The sequence below is a fragment of the Oryzias melastigma genome, linkage group LG7 (assembly GCF_002922805.2).
Source record: "Oryzias melastigma strain HK-1 linkage group LG7, ASM292280v2, whole genome shotgun sequence".
Taxonomy (NCBI): Eukaryota; Metazoa; Chordata; class Actinopteri; order Beloniformes; family Adrianichthyidae; genus Oryzias; species Oryzias melastigma.
Window position 1 is genome coordinate 20220856 of NC_050518.1, and position 19428 is coordinate 20240283.

A 19428-nucleotide genomic window follows, 5' to 3' on the forward strand; every position below is an offset into this window, starting at 1 on the left:
TACCTGAGCCGCACCGTCCAGTCAAAGCTTAGTGGAGCTTCGTGGCTTAGTGGCTTTTATGAACAGCAATATGCAGAACTGCATTGAACGAATATATTTTAGTTACCAAATGTGGTATGGTAGGTGAACCGGCTTAGAACTGTATTATACCTTCAGGTAGTGGCAAAAAATTGCAAGTAAAAATAAGGAAAAGGCAACATTTTTACCACTAAATCAGCCTGAATTAGTTCTTCACCAGAATCAGGTAAAAAAAATAGATAGTTATCTAAATGTGTTAAATCCACAAACCAGTTCTTTTATAGCAATTTTTTACTATTTTTCAATGAAAAACGGCTCTTTTCTTGTTTTTGAATGTGAGAACTATTAATTTTAAAAACAGAAGTTACACCTTTTTTCAGTTTAAGCCAGTATATAAATGCTGTTTAGTACAACAAAAGAACTTTTAGAATGTTCTTTGGAAAAATTAATTGGTTATTGATTGAATTATGAGCTAATTCCGTAGATTTGCTGCACCAACACTAGGGGTATGACGGATCACAAAACTCACGGCTCAGATCGTGTCATGGTTTTTGGTTCACATTCACAATTAAGACTATGCGGCTATTTCTAGGTTTTGATCCAAAGAAAACAACCCCAAATGGCTCTTTTACTGTTAAAGGTTGCAGACCTCTGGTCTAGTCATTAGCAGGGTGCAAATGCCCCTTATGAACAGCACTCTTGGGCTCTGCTAGAGTTGGATTGGAAAACAATGATGAACAAGAAACCTGGGTCTCACCTACGCCACCCTACCTACCCTAGTGTGTTCATCATACACGTGTTCTCTAAGACCTGTCGTTCGTAGCATTCCTATAAAAAATGTCCTTGAACATTTTCATATACAGGCTGACTGAGCGGTCTATAACTTTGATATTTTCAGTACGCCTGCCTATCCTGTATAGGTGTGCCAATTTTTTGCCTGCAGACAACCCGTGCTTAGCCAAAGCCATAGTCTTGGCCACAGTTTTGACTGTTTTTAGTCATAGACAAAAACCTCTAGAAGTAGACTGAGCCGATTGTTTTGTCAACATGTCACTATAATTGTTAATGTACACCCAGCCTCACACTTGTTATTCTTTTTTTGTATAAGGACAACGGTTCACAATAAGTTTGAAACACTGTGACTTTGAGAGAAAAGTCATCTCAATTCTTTGAGTACGTTCAAAATTTTAACGACGTGATGGATTTATGAATCTCTAAACTCCTTTCGAGATGAACTGGAAACTGCTTGACAAATAATGTTGGAATTCTTTTTACCCACTAACCAAATCCCAATGACACACAACCCTAGCAGTGCCAACACTTTACAGTGATTCAGAGTAGTACAATGAGGTGATTTCATTTTTCTGGCTGATACAAAATCCACCTGATCCAGGTAAGCCGTAGACATTTGGGTAAGTGTTGCTGGAACAGATGTATGGTGGATCAGGACTGGGACAGCGGAAAACCTCGCTGTTCCAATGAAAATGCAATTTGTGACCAGAATACCAGACCAAAAAACCAACCTGTAGACTTTACACTAGTTTGTTCAGCAGTAGATGTCCCAATTCAGATGCTCTGGCTCCATCATTTCCAGAAGTAACAACGCTTTTCTTTTAACCTGCAACTTTTTTGTTGAAATTGGGAACATATGCAATGCAGTAAACCATCTCAAAGTGATGACTCAGCAGTGATGCCACAGGGGTTGAATGACGTGTGTTGTGTCATTGATGAAAACAAAACTGATAGCAGTTGTGTCGGCTTCTCTTCCTCTCATCTGGAACTTTGCCAAGCTACAACACTCATTCAACACTTCCAACTGTCGGAAGTTGGTTCTTTAAGGTTGCACTTAAATTTTTCCACCACGAATTGTGTAACTGATGTCAATAAATGATAGACTTTTTGGTGTTCTGGTACAGAAAGGTAAAAATCAGAGTTGAATGAGTCAGTAAAGGTCAGTCCAGAACAGGTGTATGTCCAGGAGTATCTCAGTAGAACTGACCAAGTGTCTTTGGGCAAGACACAGAACCTGATTGCTTCTGGTGGTTATAGGTTGGCAACCAGACATTGCCAGAGTTTTGCCAGTACTATACAGTACAAGTATACCAACTGTAACTGGAACAGTTGGTCATCTCTCTTCGCCTCCTTGCTCAGCTCTAGAACAGATGGCACAGGAAGGAACCAGCGCTGGCTCTACTCAACACATGCAACATTTATGGATTGAAAAGAGTTTGAGCCTCTGCCAAGCATGTGCTCGCACCCACTTTGATCTCCAGCAAACTTCCTTTTTTTTTCTATTAGGGGCCCCATTTAGTAGGTCATGGCTAATGGAAATCCTGTACTGGTACTTTTTTAGGTAAGTTGGCCCAATGAAGCATGTGTAGGTCGTATGAGGTTAAGGACTTACTTCTTCCACACAGACGGCAACAGAATCCAGCCCTTGACCTCTTTAGAGAAGGTCTTTCTTAGACTGTTCATTGTGTAAAAATTCAGAATCTGAATTGTTCCATTCAGGGTTTGCTAACAACAAAAGGAAAAAGTTCCCATCATCAATGGAACTGGTTAAAATGTGTTTGGAATTTTTAGAAGTACCAGGAGCTCACAGCAAATAACTCAAAATTTTAAGTCACATATTAATTTCTTCTACTTCTTTCAATCTAACAGACTGCAGAGAAGGATCCATTTCTCTTTTATTAATTAGGTGACCCAAAAATACAGACAAGACATGGAGGTGAGTTCTGTAGAAAACTTTACACGAGAACTGGGCTGACTGAGTGTGAAGTCACCCTTAGAAAATGGCTTACTTCCAGCTCCAACCAATGAAGTCAATTCAGTCCAAGAGGACCTGGAGGCAGACAACAACATGGCCCCAAGATGGCGCTAGAGCATCATTAGCTGGAAGTCCTCGACTGAAGTTTGAACAAAGTTCATGCTCTTTTCCTAGAAAAACACCAGAACTGGGTTGGGGTAAGGGGATATTGGGCTTTTTCAATTCATTTTACCTACAAATTGGGTCCAAAGCCCATCATCTCATTTGGAAACTTTGACGCCCATTGTAAGTCAATACGACAAGAAACCGGGCGATCCCATATCCCGGGCCCAGCAACCTGCTGGTCTCGGGGCCGGTGCAGAAGCCGATTTTGGCCACAAGAGGGGGTCAATGAACAAAATCCTGGAACCAGATTCCCAGTGTTATTGACCAGTGCCAGGTTCCTGTTGGTGGTCAGTAGCCACTGGCTTGACCACTTGGCCCCGCCCAGGCCAATATCACGGTGTGCCAATATCCCGGTGATGGTTCCCTAACTTGACCAATTTTTTTTTTTTTTTTTTTTCTTTTTTAGGCTAGGGTTGGGGTTACAGTTAGGGTTAGGAATCTTCTAGCATAGATACACAAATTCAGCTTCTGGATACCATTGCAATATTTCCACTTCTGGCTAATGATGAGTTTGATGTTGTGCTTGGGTGTCATCTTGCCTGCAACCAGGTCCCTCTCATTCAGTTTCTATTTTCTGGCAAAACAAACACCACCATGTTGGAACCAGACGACGCCAGTAAGCAGTGATTGGTCTGAATCGGTCTTTGTCATCGTTTCTGTGGCAACCACTGTCACCAATCAGGAGTGAGCATGTTAGAAGTCCACACTTCAACCACTTGAAAGTGGGCTACAGGAAATCTGTCAAACTTCAGACAAGAGACCACATACTTTTGTCTGATTGGTCCGTTTATATCTTGAATATCTTGCAATAAAGAAAAACATAAAAGAGAAAAAAAATAAAAATGTATCTGATCAAGAATGGTTATACTGACAAATAGAATGACCAAGCAATAGGTGTTTATTTATATATAGAACTTTATGGGATTTTGGCTATTTGGAACCACCAGGCACTTCCTGTTTGGAACGCAAGGGAGGAGGGGTCACTCAGTCCAGTTCTCATATACAGTCAGTGTAAGAAACCCACGCCTCATTCTGTCTCACTAGTGAATGTTAAACACACTGGGCCCATTGTTGTTTTGTGGAAAGGTTTCTAGTATAGAACCCAGATGGGTCCAAACTGTTGGCTTTAGGCATAAAACTAGCAGCTTGCTGGTTTTCATTGGAATCCACCTACTTTGCATGGTAACTGCAAAGCTTCAAAAGACGAGTTAAACAATCAATCTGTTGACAAAGTGTTCACTATTTTTGCCCTAAAGGTGTTTTTTTTTTTTTTTTTATCTGTCATAGTCTGGAAATGCAGTCTGGATCTTTTAGCCATTGTTTTCTTTAAAAAAACAACACTCCCTTCAGAGTAGGAATTAGCATGCTAGAACTTGAATGGATGTCATTTTTTTTTTTTTTAACTCTAAGATAAGCATCAAATGCCTCTGGTTTTTAATTACTATCTCGCTTGGCTTTTAGGACAGCTTGACCCGAGCAATCCACTGTAAAATTCTTGTTGTATTTACAGTTTTTCTGTAAACTAGGTGTACTGTTGATCCTCTTTAGACTTCCCCCATTGAAGGTCTTTAAATCTGTCTTCATGTTTTACTGTTGTCTAGATCTTCTGTCACACCAGCCCACTTTTTGTCCTTTTTTATCGTATTCACCACTCTATTTCTAGTATGTATCTCTTTTTTGAACTAAAAATTTTTTGATTGTTCTACAAATTGCCCTGTTTTAATGTATTATCAAAGACATGCAGTTAAGCAAAGTAAATATGCTTTTTGGTAAGGATGCAAAGGATCAGAGATACAAAATTGATCTAGTATATGTGAACAACTGCTGTGTCTGATCAAAACAACGCCAGTCTATGTTGGTAAAAACAGATAAAATTGATCTGGAAGTAAATCATAGGTGTAGTTGGTTTGTAGTCGTACTCACTTTAAAAAAATAAAATAATAGATCAATTTTATGGTAAACTATGTAAAAATAAATTAGGCCAAAGTTAAATTCCTTAAATCTGTTTGAGTTCTGAGACATTTTCCCTCTAATTCTGTAAGTTTTGGATCCTGTTGGATTATTTAAGAAGGAAAATATTGACTGAATATATTCAGCACTAGAAAAAACACTGCGGTATGTAAGAGGTTAATAACTTACCTGGATAGAAATGGTCAAAAAAAGAGTAAAAAAAAAAAATTAGATGAATTTATTATTCTTTGTAAAAGTAAAAAGAAGAGAGGGTTGAAAATAACTGTCAGAACATTTTTATTCAGAGGTTCATAATTCATAATTCATTTGGAACACTAATTCAATATGGATTCTTTATGTTTTTGATCAATAATCTATTTTTTTTTAGATAAAATAAGGCTATTCTACTATTTTCATTGGATTAAAGTAAACAGAGAATACATTTATATTAATTATAAAAAAGTTTGAAGATGAAAACAAACTGGAAGCTAATTTGATCTAAAAATACAACAAAAAAGGGAATTAAAAAAATATTATCATTTGGAATTTGCTAAATCAATAGCATACATGTTAAAGTCTGATTATTAAATCAAGTCTTAGAAAGTCTCAAGTCTTAAAAGAAGTGACTATTTTGTGAGATTGTAAATTTGAACTCATTACAATATTTTTGAGTAGACGTACTTCACAGGAACTCTAGAACCTGTTAGTAACAAGCTACACGTTAGCCACGTTAGCATAATTACAATGTGTGTAACTCCAACCTTGATAGTGACACGTAAATAAAACAGTCAGACGCCGCTACACGTTAGCCGCTTTTATATGTTCACAGTATAACTAAAACAAACATAACTCTGAAACTTGTTACAAACCCATAAAAAAACAGTCCGCCACCGCTACATGTTAGCCATGTTAGCGTATTCACAGTGTAACTCCCAACCTTGTAAACGACTCGTCGAACAACAGATACCTATAAACAAACGTTATACTAACTACGCTAACTCGCAACCTAGTTTGTGACACGTAAAAAAATTGTCCGTTACACGTTAGCCATGTTAGCGTACTCGCAGTTTAACTTCCAAACTTGATTATGAGGCTATGACTATGAGGCCTGAGATTAGCACCAACCAGCTAATTGTCAGAAAGCTGCTCAATCCTCTGAGCCACCCCCACTTAAATACTCAGATATCCTAATTTCAAAATAAAAGTTGCATAGATTTGTTGTCACATGTTGGGGTTTGAGGTATCAGATGGTTAGTTGTGTTCAGCCTTCAGCTAAAGCGTTTGTCCTTGTACATGTACGTGTGGTCGGCGTCAGTGGGCCGGACCTGGACTGTGAACCGCAGGTGAAGCACTTGCGTCAGAGTTCTGGCTCAGCTCTGATTAGTTTGTGCGCGTTGACCAAAGTCTGTCTGGATGCTCGGCTGGTTTCGTACAGGTTTGGAACAAGACCGTGCACGACTGTTGATGGTCGAGTGCTAGCCAATCGTTTGCATGTGTGGGAGTGTTTATGGGAATCCGCCGGCGTGGAGGCGAGAGGCAGGCGAGCGGCGCTGCCTCCAGCAGCCACTCAGAGCGGGGAACAAAAGGTGCGAAGCATACCTCAGTGCTGAGGAGAACCTCGCAGCTGCAGGAGGGATGAGTTACATGTCGGGGCAGGATCTGGAAGCATCCCTGACTGTTTGGATAGAGCCAAAGGTTTCATTTGGCCGAACTCTCTGCATGTGTATGACGTCGCATGATTTCAGAACAAAAGAGTGTGAGACTGGGACGAAACAAATCCATAAATCCCATCATGAACTGTTTTTGTTGTTGTTTCTTGCTGCGATTGTAGATAAGTGGAACAAAAACAGGGAGCTGAGTTTGCTCTATGGGTGTGGGCACCATTATAACAAACAGCTGTGTGCGTGTTGTAATAGAAAGGCAGGTGTGGTATGCCAACAAGAGATAAGCATTTTTTTTTTTTTTACTATCCGGTCCAGTAAAGTGATGTTTTTCACATCACTCCAAACACTCCCACCTTTTGTCTTAAACATATGGTGATGCGCACACTCCAGAACTAAGGTTGGTCTACTTGGAGCTTTGATCTCCTGACGTAAATATTTCTTAGCTAAATTTATTGAACAAATGTTCTTAACCTTTCCCCACTCCCCCCGGTGTTTTTCAATAAGAGATTTGTGCAGAATTCTTTCTTTCTCACCCAAAAACAGCTTCCACAGTAAAAAAAAAAAAAAACATTCTTTAAATGCAGACTGCATGCATGGATATTCTTTAAATTTATATGGTAATGTCTTCACACAGTCGCTGCCTCTCATGGAGCAGAGCAACAACATTTTGTTCCCTAATTCAATGTGTGTTACCAAACTCACTGCTTTGTTTTTGTCCTAAATTTCTTACCGTAGTGTTCTCTCGGTTATTGCAGGAGTTATGTTCTGAAAATTACCCACAATAGGTGAAAAAAAAGTAGAATTATAGATTATTTAAGTCTGAATGTATGTAAAATGTTACATTCAGATTTTTGCCTTTTGGTTTAAAAGTCTGAAAATTACATCCTCATTTGATTTAGTTGGTTTGGTTGATTGATTTTGTTTAGTTTTCTTGGTTGATTGATTTGGGTTGATTGATTGATTGATTGATTGATGATTGATTGATTGATTGATTGATTGATTGATTGATTGATTGATTGATTGATTGATTGATTGATTGATTGGTTTATTGGAGTTGATTGGTTGGTTGATTTGGGTTGGGTTGTTTGGTTGATTGATTTAGTTTGGGTTGGTTGGTTGATTGGGTTTTTTGATTTGGGTTGGTTGGGTGGTTGGTAGGTTGATTAGTTGATTGATTTGGGGTATTTGGTTAATTGATTTGAATGGTTGGTTAGTTGATTGATCTTGGTTGGGTTGTTTGGTTGATTTGAATGGTTGGTTGATTGATTTATTTAGTTTGGGTTGGTTGATTGGGTTTTTTGATTTGGGTTGGTTGGTTGATTTAATTAGTTTGGGCTGGTTGGTTGGGTGGTTGGTTAGTTGATTTGGGTGGTTGGTTAGTTGATTGGTTTGGGTTATTTGGTTAATTGATTTGAATGATTGGTTAGTTGATTGATCTTGGTTGGTTGATTGATTTGGGTGATTGGTTGATTGAATAGTTTCAAGGAATTAAGACAATGGCAAAACTTAATAAAAGTCTGTGGATGAATCTAACTTATTTGATATTAAGTCACATTTATTGGAACATAAAGAAAAGACAATCAGATGATCCTATCTACCTAACGTTCTAATTATTCCTAATCATAATTGGGCATATCTGCATACATAATGTTTTATGCCTCATTGTCTTCCGACCTGTAGGATGAGGACGATGCTTCCAGGATTACTGGTCATGCATAGGATTTGAGTTTTTGCTCACTAGCTGCCAAAGGAAGTTTAAACACAAGGCAGTTTTTGAGTCTGTAACAAAAATAAATGAATAAAATTGTACTATCTATGAAGAAAAATTTCCAATAGCTTTTCTCCTCGTTGTCTGATTTTAGACCCTATTAGTGTTCATCATTTAAATACTCTGACATATCCAGTGAAACATGCATCGACCCAACATGAACTATAACAGTTAGTGGCCATATATGGACATTTGTTTATGAAAGCACATAAACCAATTATGCATGATGTCTAAATTAGTCTTCTAGTGTGTATCACGCATTTTGGAATGTCATTTGAACAGATCTACAAGAATACACAGTCATTACACAAAATATTTTAGCTCTATCCATCATTTCCAAATATCTTGCATATTTTTCTGGGGTTTATAAACTCGCGGGTGTCCCTATGACTGTCTGCTCTTGAGTTATGTCACATAATTCCAAAAAAGACTTCATCTCAGACTTGACACATGATGACTTTTCTACAAGCTGCTGGAAAACCAGAAATACTGGACGTGTTTTGATTTAGGACTTCCTTTTTAATCTTGATGGATTTTTCCCATTTAGGTTATTCTTTTATGGGTTGGCAGAACTCATGCAAGTCATTTGAAAACAATTCAATTTTGGAAAAGTCCATTTATGAGCATGATGAGAGCATTTGGCCCAATTTTTAAAATCAAATTTCAACTTTAAAGTCTTCTAACCTTCATAGAAAAGTGTTGGGTTTTGTTCTTGTCTTTTTTTCCCTTATCTTTACGTCTCTGTGAGGCAAAGGCGGCCTGCGTGTGTGTGGTTACACCGGTGCGAGGTGTGCTCTGGCAGGACATGTTGTTCTCTAAGGAGGGCTGGGTGAGGTTTTGGGCTTGGAAACATCCAGGTCAGCTTCTGCGCCATCATCTTCATAGCTGAGGTGTGATGGAGGGGCCTTGAAACAGTCGGTGCCGCCCTCTGAGTTAGAATTCATCATTGGGCTTCCCGCGTTTGCATCGTGTATTTCCAGGAAGAAGCTTCTTTTTTTTTTTGCTTGGCGTGTTCAAACTCATTTTGGATTTGGCCCACGAATGTTGTGTTGTAGAGACTACGGTCTGGTGTAACTGCTTCAGAGCACATTGATGAATTTAAAATACAGAACATCTTAATTAAACTCAATAGGTTTGAATTTTGAAGGTGGTTTCTCAAACATATCTCCTACCACAGACTAGACTGTAGTCTTTGGACTGAAGTTGTGGAACTTCTCTATGTTCTTTTTTTCACCTTAGGTGAAATCCACAAAATCGGACTATACTGTAACTCTTGTGCTATGCTATGTTGACGTTGGGAATGGGGTCATCTGGACCCCACAAGACAGGAAGTGGTTGAAAAGTTACAGTATGCTAAAGATTTTGTGTTTAAGCATCAGCGGCGATGCATCAGGTGTTAAAGGGTTAAGCAGCCATGATCTCAAATTCTGTTTTTGCCCTTGAAGGTGTACGACACTAGTGTCAAGGCCCAGGGGCCGGATCCGGCCCGCCGGGTAGTTATATCCGGCCCACCTGATCATTTTTATACAATTGTTATTAATGGCCCCATGTTACCCTGTGCTGGTAACATCATAACATTATAGAGGCTAAGAGATCAGGTATAATGACATACGGCCCGCGGGCCGGATACGGCCCTCCAAATGGGTTAATCCAGCCCAATTGTGAAGAGAAAAAAATATAAGGATGATGGTAAAAAAAGCAGTTTCTTGCCCATTTCTGTGGCGAGTTATGGTTATTTTGTGCTACTCTAGGCATGTTTACATTAAAAGTGGGGTCATCTGGACCCCTCAAGACGGCGCGCAGAACTTTTTTATAGTATCTTCACTGGTGTCTGTGGCAGATTCAGAATCCTGTCCACCTTTGTCATGGGAGGGATCACACATCAATGTAAGGGTGGGGTCATCTAGACCCTATAAGAGAGCATGGGTTAAAGAAATGGCCGCAATGTTCAATTCTGCCACTAGGGGGAGCAAAGGAAATGTAAAACTGCATCACAAGAGATCCGTATATCTTTGCTGGTGCTGTTAAGCTGCTATAAAAATGATCAAGTGTGGCACCACAATTACCAAAATGTGGTCAAAAAGAAGAAAGATGGACGTGGAGGGCCGAGATTTTTAAGGACAAATGGACGTAACAAAAGCAAAGCTACAAGATGACCAAAGGTTATTTTGCCGTTATGTTACTGGTCCGGCCCACTTGACATCAGACGGGTTGAATGTGGCCCTCTATAGGAGAAGGGGTGAATATACTGATAGTTTCTGAGGGTTTTAATCGTCATCGTACGTCAATGGGCAAACATTTGAGCTCCACACTAGCAAATTGACTAAACTTCCACTTTTAATTGATGCTATGTAGTTTTTTTATGTCTAACTTTTTCACACAAACCTATCGATCATCTTGATATTCGTCAGAGGAAAACACTCATCTTCATCCACAACTGCGCTGCGTGGATGCATGGCGCCGCCCTGCAGCGGGCATCGGCATGCTCGGGGGGCGATGAGCACGTGCCACGTGGCGTCAGATGTGCTAAGCCGAGATGAGGCCCATCGGCGGGACGTGCGGTTGTGTTCTCAGCTGTTGAGGAGGAGATGAAGGCTGCGTTTTTCATCTGCAACATTGCAACCCCACACCGCCCCGCTAATCCGGGTCGATCAGAGGGGTGCAGGGAGCCGTTGGGCTGCTGCCCTGGCCCCCTACCCCACCCCCATCAGCTGTCCGGCAGCTTCCTCGTCATTCTAATCCTCCTTCCTGTTAAAAATAAGTCCAGGTCCGGGATCAGATGGGTAATCAAAGTCAGATTGTCAACACAGTAATTGATAGAAATGTTCACTATCTGAAAAATGTCTCCTCCGCTCATCCTCAAATGAAACCCAGGTATCTGTCAGGAGCGAGAGATTACAAGCTTTCCCAGGTTTATTTGAATTTTTTTCCATCCTGTGCTTTTTAGCCGATCCCCTCCTTCATTCATCCTGTGATGCATTCGTTTGTCTTGGCCAGAGCGAATTTTTCTGTTCTCTGCAGCTGCCTTAGTTACGACAGGAATGCGAGCAGCTCGATAGCGAGGGAAAGCTCACCTATCTCTTCTAAATAAGGCGTCTGGCTTTGTGGCCGCTCCTCACGGGGAAGCTACCACCCATCTGCAAACACCTGTTTCTGATCGTGAAGGTTCACCTTTACCTGTTCTGCAGCTGTTACCTGAGGTCACAGAGTCTTTCAACCTGTTAGAAAAAAAAAAGAATTTTCAACTCTATTTAAAAAAAAAACCCCTTATATTTCAGACAGAACTTTAGCATCAGCAATGACTCAATTCAATTGTTTTCATTGGATTTATGAACCAAAAATTAACAACAGCGGTCATCTCAAGAGGAAACAAGCAAAATTAAAATAATTTGAGATTCCTATAATCCTATTAATTACAAATCATAAGTCATATGATCCAGTTTGGTTCAGATAATACCAGTTATCCAAATTTACCTGGACTGTGTTGTTGTTTATGGCCTACAAGTCAACAAATTTTTTGCACTATAAGGCGCATCGAGCAAGACAAAGAGTCATAGATAATTCGTCAGTCAGACTTTATTTACTGCATTTGCAGTAACTTGTTTGTTACACGCTCCATGCGCCCATGTTAGAAAACGTTAGCCGCATTAGCATATTTATAATACCTGTAACTCTTGTTAGCGACTTGTAAAAACAGACTGATACTGCTAAAACAACTGTTACTGAGACCAAGCTAACTCCCAACATCGTTAGTAATGTAGATAATGCTACACGTTAGCTGCGTTAGCAACATTTAGAGTAGCACATTGTTTGCAACACATGAAAAAAACTTACCATTGAAATACGCGTTTCTGTGGCTAAGCTAACTTCTAACCTTGTTAATAACAACAAATTATAATAATTAAATAAGATGTATAAATAAAAATAGAACAGTTTGAATACCTGCGCATTTTTGCAGCGTTAGCGTATTTACTTTAACACCCAACTTTGTTAGCAATTTACAAAAAACAGATTGATACCGCTTAAACAAATGTTACTGCGACTACGCTAACTCAACATTGTTAGTAACACATGACAGACACAGCTACACGCTAAGTAAATTAGCATATTTACAATAACACAAAACTTTGTTCACAACACTTAAAAAAACAAACTGATACCGCTAAAAACAAACGTTACTTTGACTATGCTAACTCTCAACTTTGTTAGGACTTTTGCAATATTGCACAACCTTGTTTGTGATTTGTCAAAAACAGACTGATACCACTAAAATAAGTGTTTCTGTGACCAAGCAAATACCTAATCTTGTTAGTAGCACGAAGAAATAAACAGCTTGGCACCATTGCATTTTAATATCACAAAAAAAACAACATTATCATCAACTCGCAGACTGATACCACTAAACAAACGTTACTGCAATTACGCTAGCTCTCAACCTTGTTGTCAACGTGTGAGAAAAACAAGCCGACGTTAGCTACGTTAGCACATTTACAATTACACCCAACACAAAAACAAATAAATACTGCTAAAGCAAATGTTACTGTGACTAAGCTAACTCCTAACCTTGTTACTAACACATAAAGTAACACCGTTTGGCACCAAAGCATTTTAGCGATGTTAGCTTATTCACCGTAATACCTAACCTTGTTAGCAACTCACAAATAACACCGATACCGTTACTGTGACTATGCTAACTCTCAACTTTGTTAATAACACTAAAAAACATTTTAGCACCACTGCATCTTAGCCGTGTTAGCTTATTCGTAACAAACGTTACTGTGCTAACTCTCAACTGCGCCGCTGCACGTTAGCTATGTTAGCCTATTTACAATAAGTTTGTTTGCAACTGGTAAAAAAAAAGTAGACGGACATTTTGACTGAGCGTCATGTATCACCTAAAGTACCTTCGATATCAGTAAGTACAACCAAAAATAATCCATATATAAGACACTCTGAATTTTAAGATTTATTGACATTTTTTGAAAAAAATGTATACTTTTAAGTGCTCCTTATAGTACGAAAAATACAATACAATGAATGTTTCTGTTTATGTTTTAAGGTAGGATTATATTTTAGCAGATGGAAACACTTCAATATTAAAAACGTCACAAATAGAAATCAACATTTAAACCACTCAAGTTCTTTTATTTTACACGTTTGGAGTTTTTTGCCGGGAAGCTGAGAGGAAAGGAGGAGTCTGACGATGGACATGGAAGAAGAGGAGGGACCCGCTCGTAGGTCTCCAAGCGGGGCTTTTTAATCTCTACAGGAACGTCAGATGGTTTTGACAGAGCACAGGCACCAATTAGGCTGTTAGATTAGAGAGGCTTTGTACTTCTAAAAGCTTCTAGACGGACTATTTTTTTTTCTTTCTTCTTCCTTCCTTCCTTCCTTCCTGCTTGGGGTTTTCGATCTTCAACCAAGCCTCATTGCTCTTCTTTTACTCCTCCCAGCCTGTGGACTTCTCCTCAGACTCTGCGATTATACCTGGCGAGACTCCGAGAGCCGTGGATTAATAGAGGGGGGGGGTTATGGTTCGGGTTTCCGTGTGAGGAAAAGGCCCGGAGAGGCGAGCTCCATGCTCACCGAGATCCCGAGTCCCTGCAGGCATGAATGTGGAGCCAGTTTGCAGAGACTCCAACACTCCTCTGCACAGTGCAACGGTAGAGTACCATGACTGAGGACATCCCATAATTGTGCACAGATGGATTTGGCGTTTTGCGTGCTTTCGAAGATGGTGCGGTTTCAAAGTTATGAAAAGCATATTACCTCTGGAGCTTTCTTCCCAGTTTCTCCACTGGTGAGCATGAAAACAATGAGTGGAAGTACATTAGCAACAGGGCTATTGTATCCCCCCCCATGCATCCTCAGTTCCTGAAGTGGGTGCGGGCGCACAGAAAAGTCTGCTGGTGGTGCAGTCTGGAACAGATTTGGAGGTGGGGGTTGGATGCTGGGGGGGCGAGACAGACGGATCGCTAATCCTTTATCCTCCTGCTGCACGCTGTCACAGATCTGGAGGTCGTGGAGCGCCACGGCCTTGAGCTCCTCTGTCGTTTGACCTGCGTTCTGCATCGTTGTTTTGGGGGTGCTGCTCCCAGACCAGGTGAAAACACAAGTTAGCAAAACTCCAATCATGGCAAGAGTGCAGTGTTTTGTCTTTTTGCATAGTTTGGCCGGGAGTGTGACTTATACTCAGGTGCGACTAGTATGGGATTTTTTGTTTTTCAAATAAAGAATACCAACCACTAGATGGCACTGTAGGAGTGTGCGTAATAATATCTGCCACTAACAGCAATGCTGAAGAAGAAGTTGTGTTCAGTCTTAAGGCACGTTCATATAGAGCTATTTTGGGGGCGATATTATTTGAAACCCAAATAAAACAAATTGTTTTTTCAATTTGTGTTTGGCCAAAAAAAAAGTGAAATGTCTAAAACTTTTTGTTATTCTAAAATAAATTATTAAAAATTATTTTCTTCTTCAAATGTTTTTTAGGTTTAAAAACTCAAAATTTCAATTTCAGTTTCAAATCTTTTTTTCTCTTTCATCTCTTTTTCTTTGATTTCTAATCTGAAAATTTCCGTTTCAAAAGTTTTGGTTGCATTATGGTGCGTTGGGGCGGGGCTAACCAGAAGAACCAATCAAAATTGATGAGGGTGGTAACTTCAGTCCCAGTGCATTCACTGATTAGTGTAAAAATTTACAGATATTTGCTGTATTGTCTGTTCTAGCGTAGTCTGAAGTTCTCCCAAGAAGGGTGTAAAAAGCAGTTTTATCGCGTACAAAACTTAGTCTTATATTTCTAAAGAAAGACGTCGAAAGCGTCCTTTCTTTTTTTTTTTTTTAAATGCCCATTGTTTTATTTGGGTTTCAAATAACATTGGCCCCAAAATAGCTCCATACGTTCACACTGATCGCGATTTGTGTGGCGGAGGCAGACAGTTTTAATGTTAAGTCAATGGTACAGGCGCAGCATAAGCCAATCCTCATCTGGCTACTTTGGGGCGAAGGTGGGATGCACTTTACTGGAACCCAAAAACGGTCTGAAACGTGTGCATAGCTACTCATGAACACGAAAGTTTTGAACGCAGAGGTTCAAAATGTGCATCCAGTTTACGTAGACCAATTTACCTTGGGGCCACTAAAGGCAGAGTCTGGGCCGTATGGGGTTCCATTTGTGCCAAAAATATGTTTTTACGTCCACTATGTCTTTGGTCCATTGTCTTTGTCTATTGAACAAGTTTATTGAGCATTTGTTCATGTCTATGTACTACTAAGCATTATCTTCTGCATGCTCTGTTAAACGACAGGAGCTAGCGACGCTAGCAACTGTTACTAAGGACTTTTCTGCAACCAAATCCAACGACAATAGCAAAGGCAAAGTTTTAAGCTTAAATGAAGCTGAAACATCACAAAGCAAATACAAATTTATCATCAAAGAAGCCTTCACATGCAGAAAATATTGAACTTTCTTATTAAGCCGGGGGCCCAAAATATCGACGTTGGGGCCACAAATGGCCCGTGGGCCGCCAGTTTGGGACTTTCCATTGAAGGTGGTTTCTTGAGCGTGGGTTGCCGAGGGCGGTGTGAGCTTTACGTATTTGTTGTAGTGGTTTAAGGCTGATGCAGACTATGAAGAATTCAATGGATTTAGTGATTTGTTGCACTAATATACTAGATTCTTCCTTTGTTTCGGGAAGCTAAATAAACATCGATGTGTTAGGGTGGTGAAGCATACATATTTTCCGTATATTATTGGTATTTATTCCTTTATTATGATTTGCCTTTTAAAATGTCTATTCTTTTTGCCGTATTTTATCAAATAAATTTCTCCCAGAACTGTTTACTTATATATGGTATTTTCTACTTTATTGTGCATTTTTTGGTTGCTACGGCTTATCCTCCAGTCTGAAAAAGACTCTACTTTGCATCATTCACATCAACACAACTCTTACGTTCTCTTGCCTCTGTATTTGTAGGTCTGCCACCACCCGGACTGTCAGGACCAGAATAACAAAAGCCCGTTTCACCTGTGCGAGTCATGTGACTCGCGCTGCCACTCGGAGAACAACATGCACTTTGACCGGCACCCTCGCTTTGACTTGCAGCCTCAAGGTACAGCCAGGATTTGTGTTTTCTTTGTAATCCCAACAGGGCTGAAGTCATCCCCATGACCTCATTCTGTGGAAGTGTCACAGAGCTTTTATTCACCGAAAGCTCGTCAGTTTTAATTGTTGTAAAGTTTCCATCAAAGTGTTTATCAAGAAAAATCAAATTCTACCAATTATTCAACAGTTGGTGCATTCATGTTGTCTGGGAATTTGTTAACACTTTAGAATTTAAATCTAAAAACGAATTCAGAAAAAATGTTTTTGACCTAAATCATATGTAATATGTTTTTAGTTGAGTACACACACCTCATTATAAATAAAATGCTTATTCTGAAAGGGTTCAAGTAAAAAAAAAAAAATAAAAATAATCAAATAAATTTTCATTCAGAAAATCAAAATCAGTTTATCAAATCAAGAAATCTATATTATTTACTTCTATGTCTTGTTTTTGTTGGGGAAAATGACTGTTAAAGCTGTTTTGAACAGGATTGTGCTCAAAATATTGATTTATTGATTTTGAATTGTTTAATTTTTATAATATTTATTATTTTTTGTATTTATTTCATCTAAACATGTAAAGAAAATATTTTATTTAGGAAAAAAATGACTTTTTTTTTCCCCAATCCATGTTTTATCTGGTGCGCACTAGATAGTAACCATCCATCCATTTTCTTCCGCTCATTTGGGACCGGGTTTATTTCAGCCTTTAGAAAAAAAAAATTACTGAAATTTTTAGGAGAAAAATTTTTTTTACTGAAATTTTTACAAAAAAAAAATTCAGTTACTATCTGGTGCGCACCAGTTAGTAACAAGAAAAAAAAGTTTTATTTATTTACTTATTTCATTTTTTAGAAAAACATTTTTATTTACTTCAATTTTTAGAAAAAAAAAGTTAATAACCAGAAATATTTTTTTTACTTCAATTTTTTCTCTACTTTGATGTCTCTTTAGGGGGTCCATATGAAGGCATGCATTAAATATAGTTTTTTTTTTTTTTTTGTAAAAACCTATGTGAAGTTGATGGTACAAAGTCTCAGGTATTAGTTTTGTTTAATCAAAGCAAAAGTATCTGACTGTAACGCCATGGAGGAAAATGTGATTCTATGAAACAATAACTGGTTTAGAAGAACTGAGGTTCTAAAGCTGAGATTCAACAATAACTGTTATGTATGTTTGTTGTTTTGTTTTTTAACCTCAAGCGTCCATCCTGGCCCGAAACGTGTCCACACGCTCCTGCCCCCCACGCACCAGCCCCCCCTCCGATCTGGAGGAAGAGGATGAGGGGAGCAACGACCGCGGGTCGGTGACCTTCCACTTTGACATGCTCGCGCACTCCTCCAGTGTTTTCCCTCTGGAGGATGATTTACAGTCACGAAACATGAGTCCTGTTGAAACAGGCAGACTTTGCAGCGTCAGGTTGGTGAATGTGAGATCTGAAGGCGTGTTTAACATTTCTGCAGGGAGCGTAAAAGTGTGGGGATGAAGTTGGGGAAGAAGAAGCAGCGGAGACGACACACCGACGTAAGTCAATGTGCAGAGTCCGCCGCTAAACTTGTCTTCGAGTGCTGAGCAACTCGGTGTTTGAGCAGGCAGTTGTGAAACACAGCTGCCATGATGTAACACGCCTCATCGGAGGCAGCTCTGTTTGAACTAGAAGGAAGCCCCCCTGTGGATCGGTCGAGTCTGTACACATTAACTCTCTGCTCTTTCTCAGGACCCCAGCAAGGAGTGCTTCAGCCTGAAGTTTGACCTCAGCGTGGACATCAGCACAGAAATCGTACCTGCTGTGAAAAAGAAGACTCTAAAGTGAGAAGAGAGGACCAGTTTCTGCTTCAAACTATAACCTAATATGCAGACGATTCATGGTTTTCTTTGTGTGTTCTTAGAGAGGTTCTTGGGCCGGTGTTTGAAAGGAATGGCATTGAGCTGTCACGGGTGGACCTGTTCCTGGATCAGTCCAATACTCCGCTGTCCCTCAACTTTGAGGCCTACCACTTTGGAGGACACTACCTTAAAGTTAAAGGTAAAATGTCTTGTTGGACACCGTCCAGGTCAACTACTACTATGTGACCTCTGAGCCTTTCTCGTATTGACTATATCAGATCATGAATAAATAAATAAAAACCATACATCTTCTTCCGCTCATCCGGGACCAAGTTGCGGGGCAGCAGTCTAAGCATAGATGCCCAGACTTCCCTTTCCTCGGTCACTTCCCCCAGATCCTCTGGGGGGGACCCGAGATGTTCCCGGGCCAGCCGAGAGACGTAGTCACTCTAGAGCAGGGCTGGCCAACCCTGGTCCTCCAGAGCCTCAACCCTGCCTGTTTTCTAGCTCTCCCTGACCAGCTTGCTGCTGATTAGCTGACTCAAGTAATTCCACATCCTGATTAGCTGAACACACCTGATTTAGGTTGTCAGCATCAAGCAGTCCAGGGAGGGCTGGAAAACAGGCAGGGTTGAGGCTCTTGAGGACCAGGGTTGGCCAGCCCTGCTCTAGAGTGTCCTGGGTCTTCCCCGGGGTTTCCACCCAGTGGGACATGACTGGAACACCTCCCAATGGAGGCTCCCCTCCTTGAACCGCCACCTTAAGGTGGTGGAGAGGTCTGAGTGCTCGAGTGATCCCAGGACTGTCTGGGGATTCTGCCCCGGTAGGGTCTCTCATGGCGGACAAGTCCTGGGTGACAAGCTAGACAAAGGGCAGTTCAGATTCCGTAACAGAGGCCAGATAGGCGTCACCGGGGCCGGACCTTGGAACCAGTCCTGGATGTTTGGGCTCGCAGGTGAACGCCTGGTGACCCAAAGGAATGACGTGGAACCACTCTCCACTGCGACCTACTACTGCAGGAGAGCTCAGAAAGGGCCGGTGCAGTTTGCTTTGGGTGGCAGTCAAAGACGAGTCCCCAAACTCCAGTCATGGACCTTAGCTTCAGGGATATGTTAAAAAAAATACATATATAAAATGAAAAATGGACAATCTTCCATGGAGGCT

The 19428-nt window shown here is 40.2% G+C and overlaps 1 protein-coding gene across 4 annotated transcripts in view; it reads left to right on the top strand.

Moving 5' to 3' along the window:
• Positions 1-19428, top strand: part of plekhg5b (pleckstrin homology domain containing, family G (with RhoGef domain) member 5b) — a 101747-nt gene that overhangs the window by 56660 nt on the left and 25659 nt on the right. For 3 of the 4 annotated variants that reach the window (XM_024293578.2, XM_024293577.2, XM_024293580.2), the window contains 5 exons: positions 16309-16444; positions 17640-17739; positions 17901-17961; positions 18155-18246; positions 18327-18463. In XM_024293578.2, coding sequence (XP_024149346.1) covers positions 16309-16444; positions 17640-17739; positions 17901-17961; positions 18155-18246; positions 18327-18463 — 526 coding nt within the window. Of the gene's footprint in view, positions 1-13485; positions 13996-16308; positions 16445-17639; positions 17740-17900; positions 17962-18154; positions 18247-18326; positions 18464-19428 lie in introns of those variants that run through there. The other variant, XM_024293579.2, reaches the window with a different exon arrangement.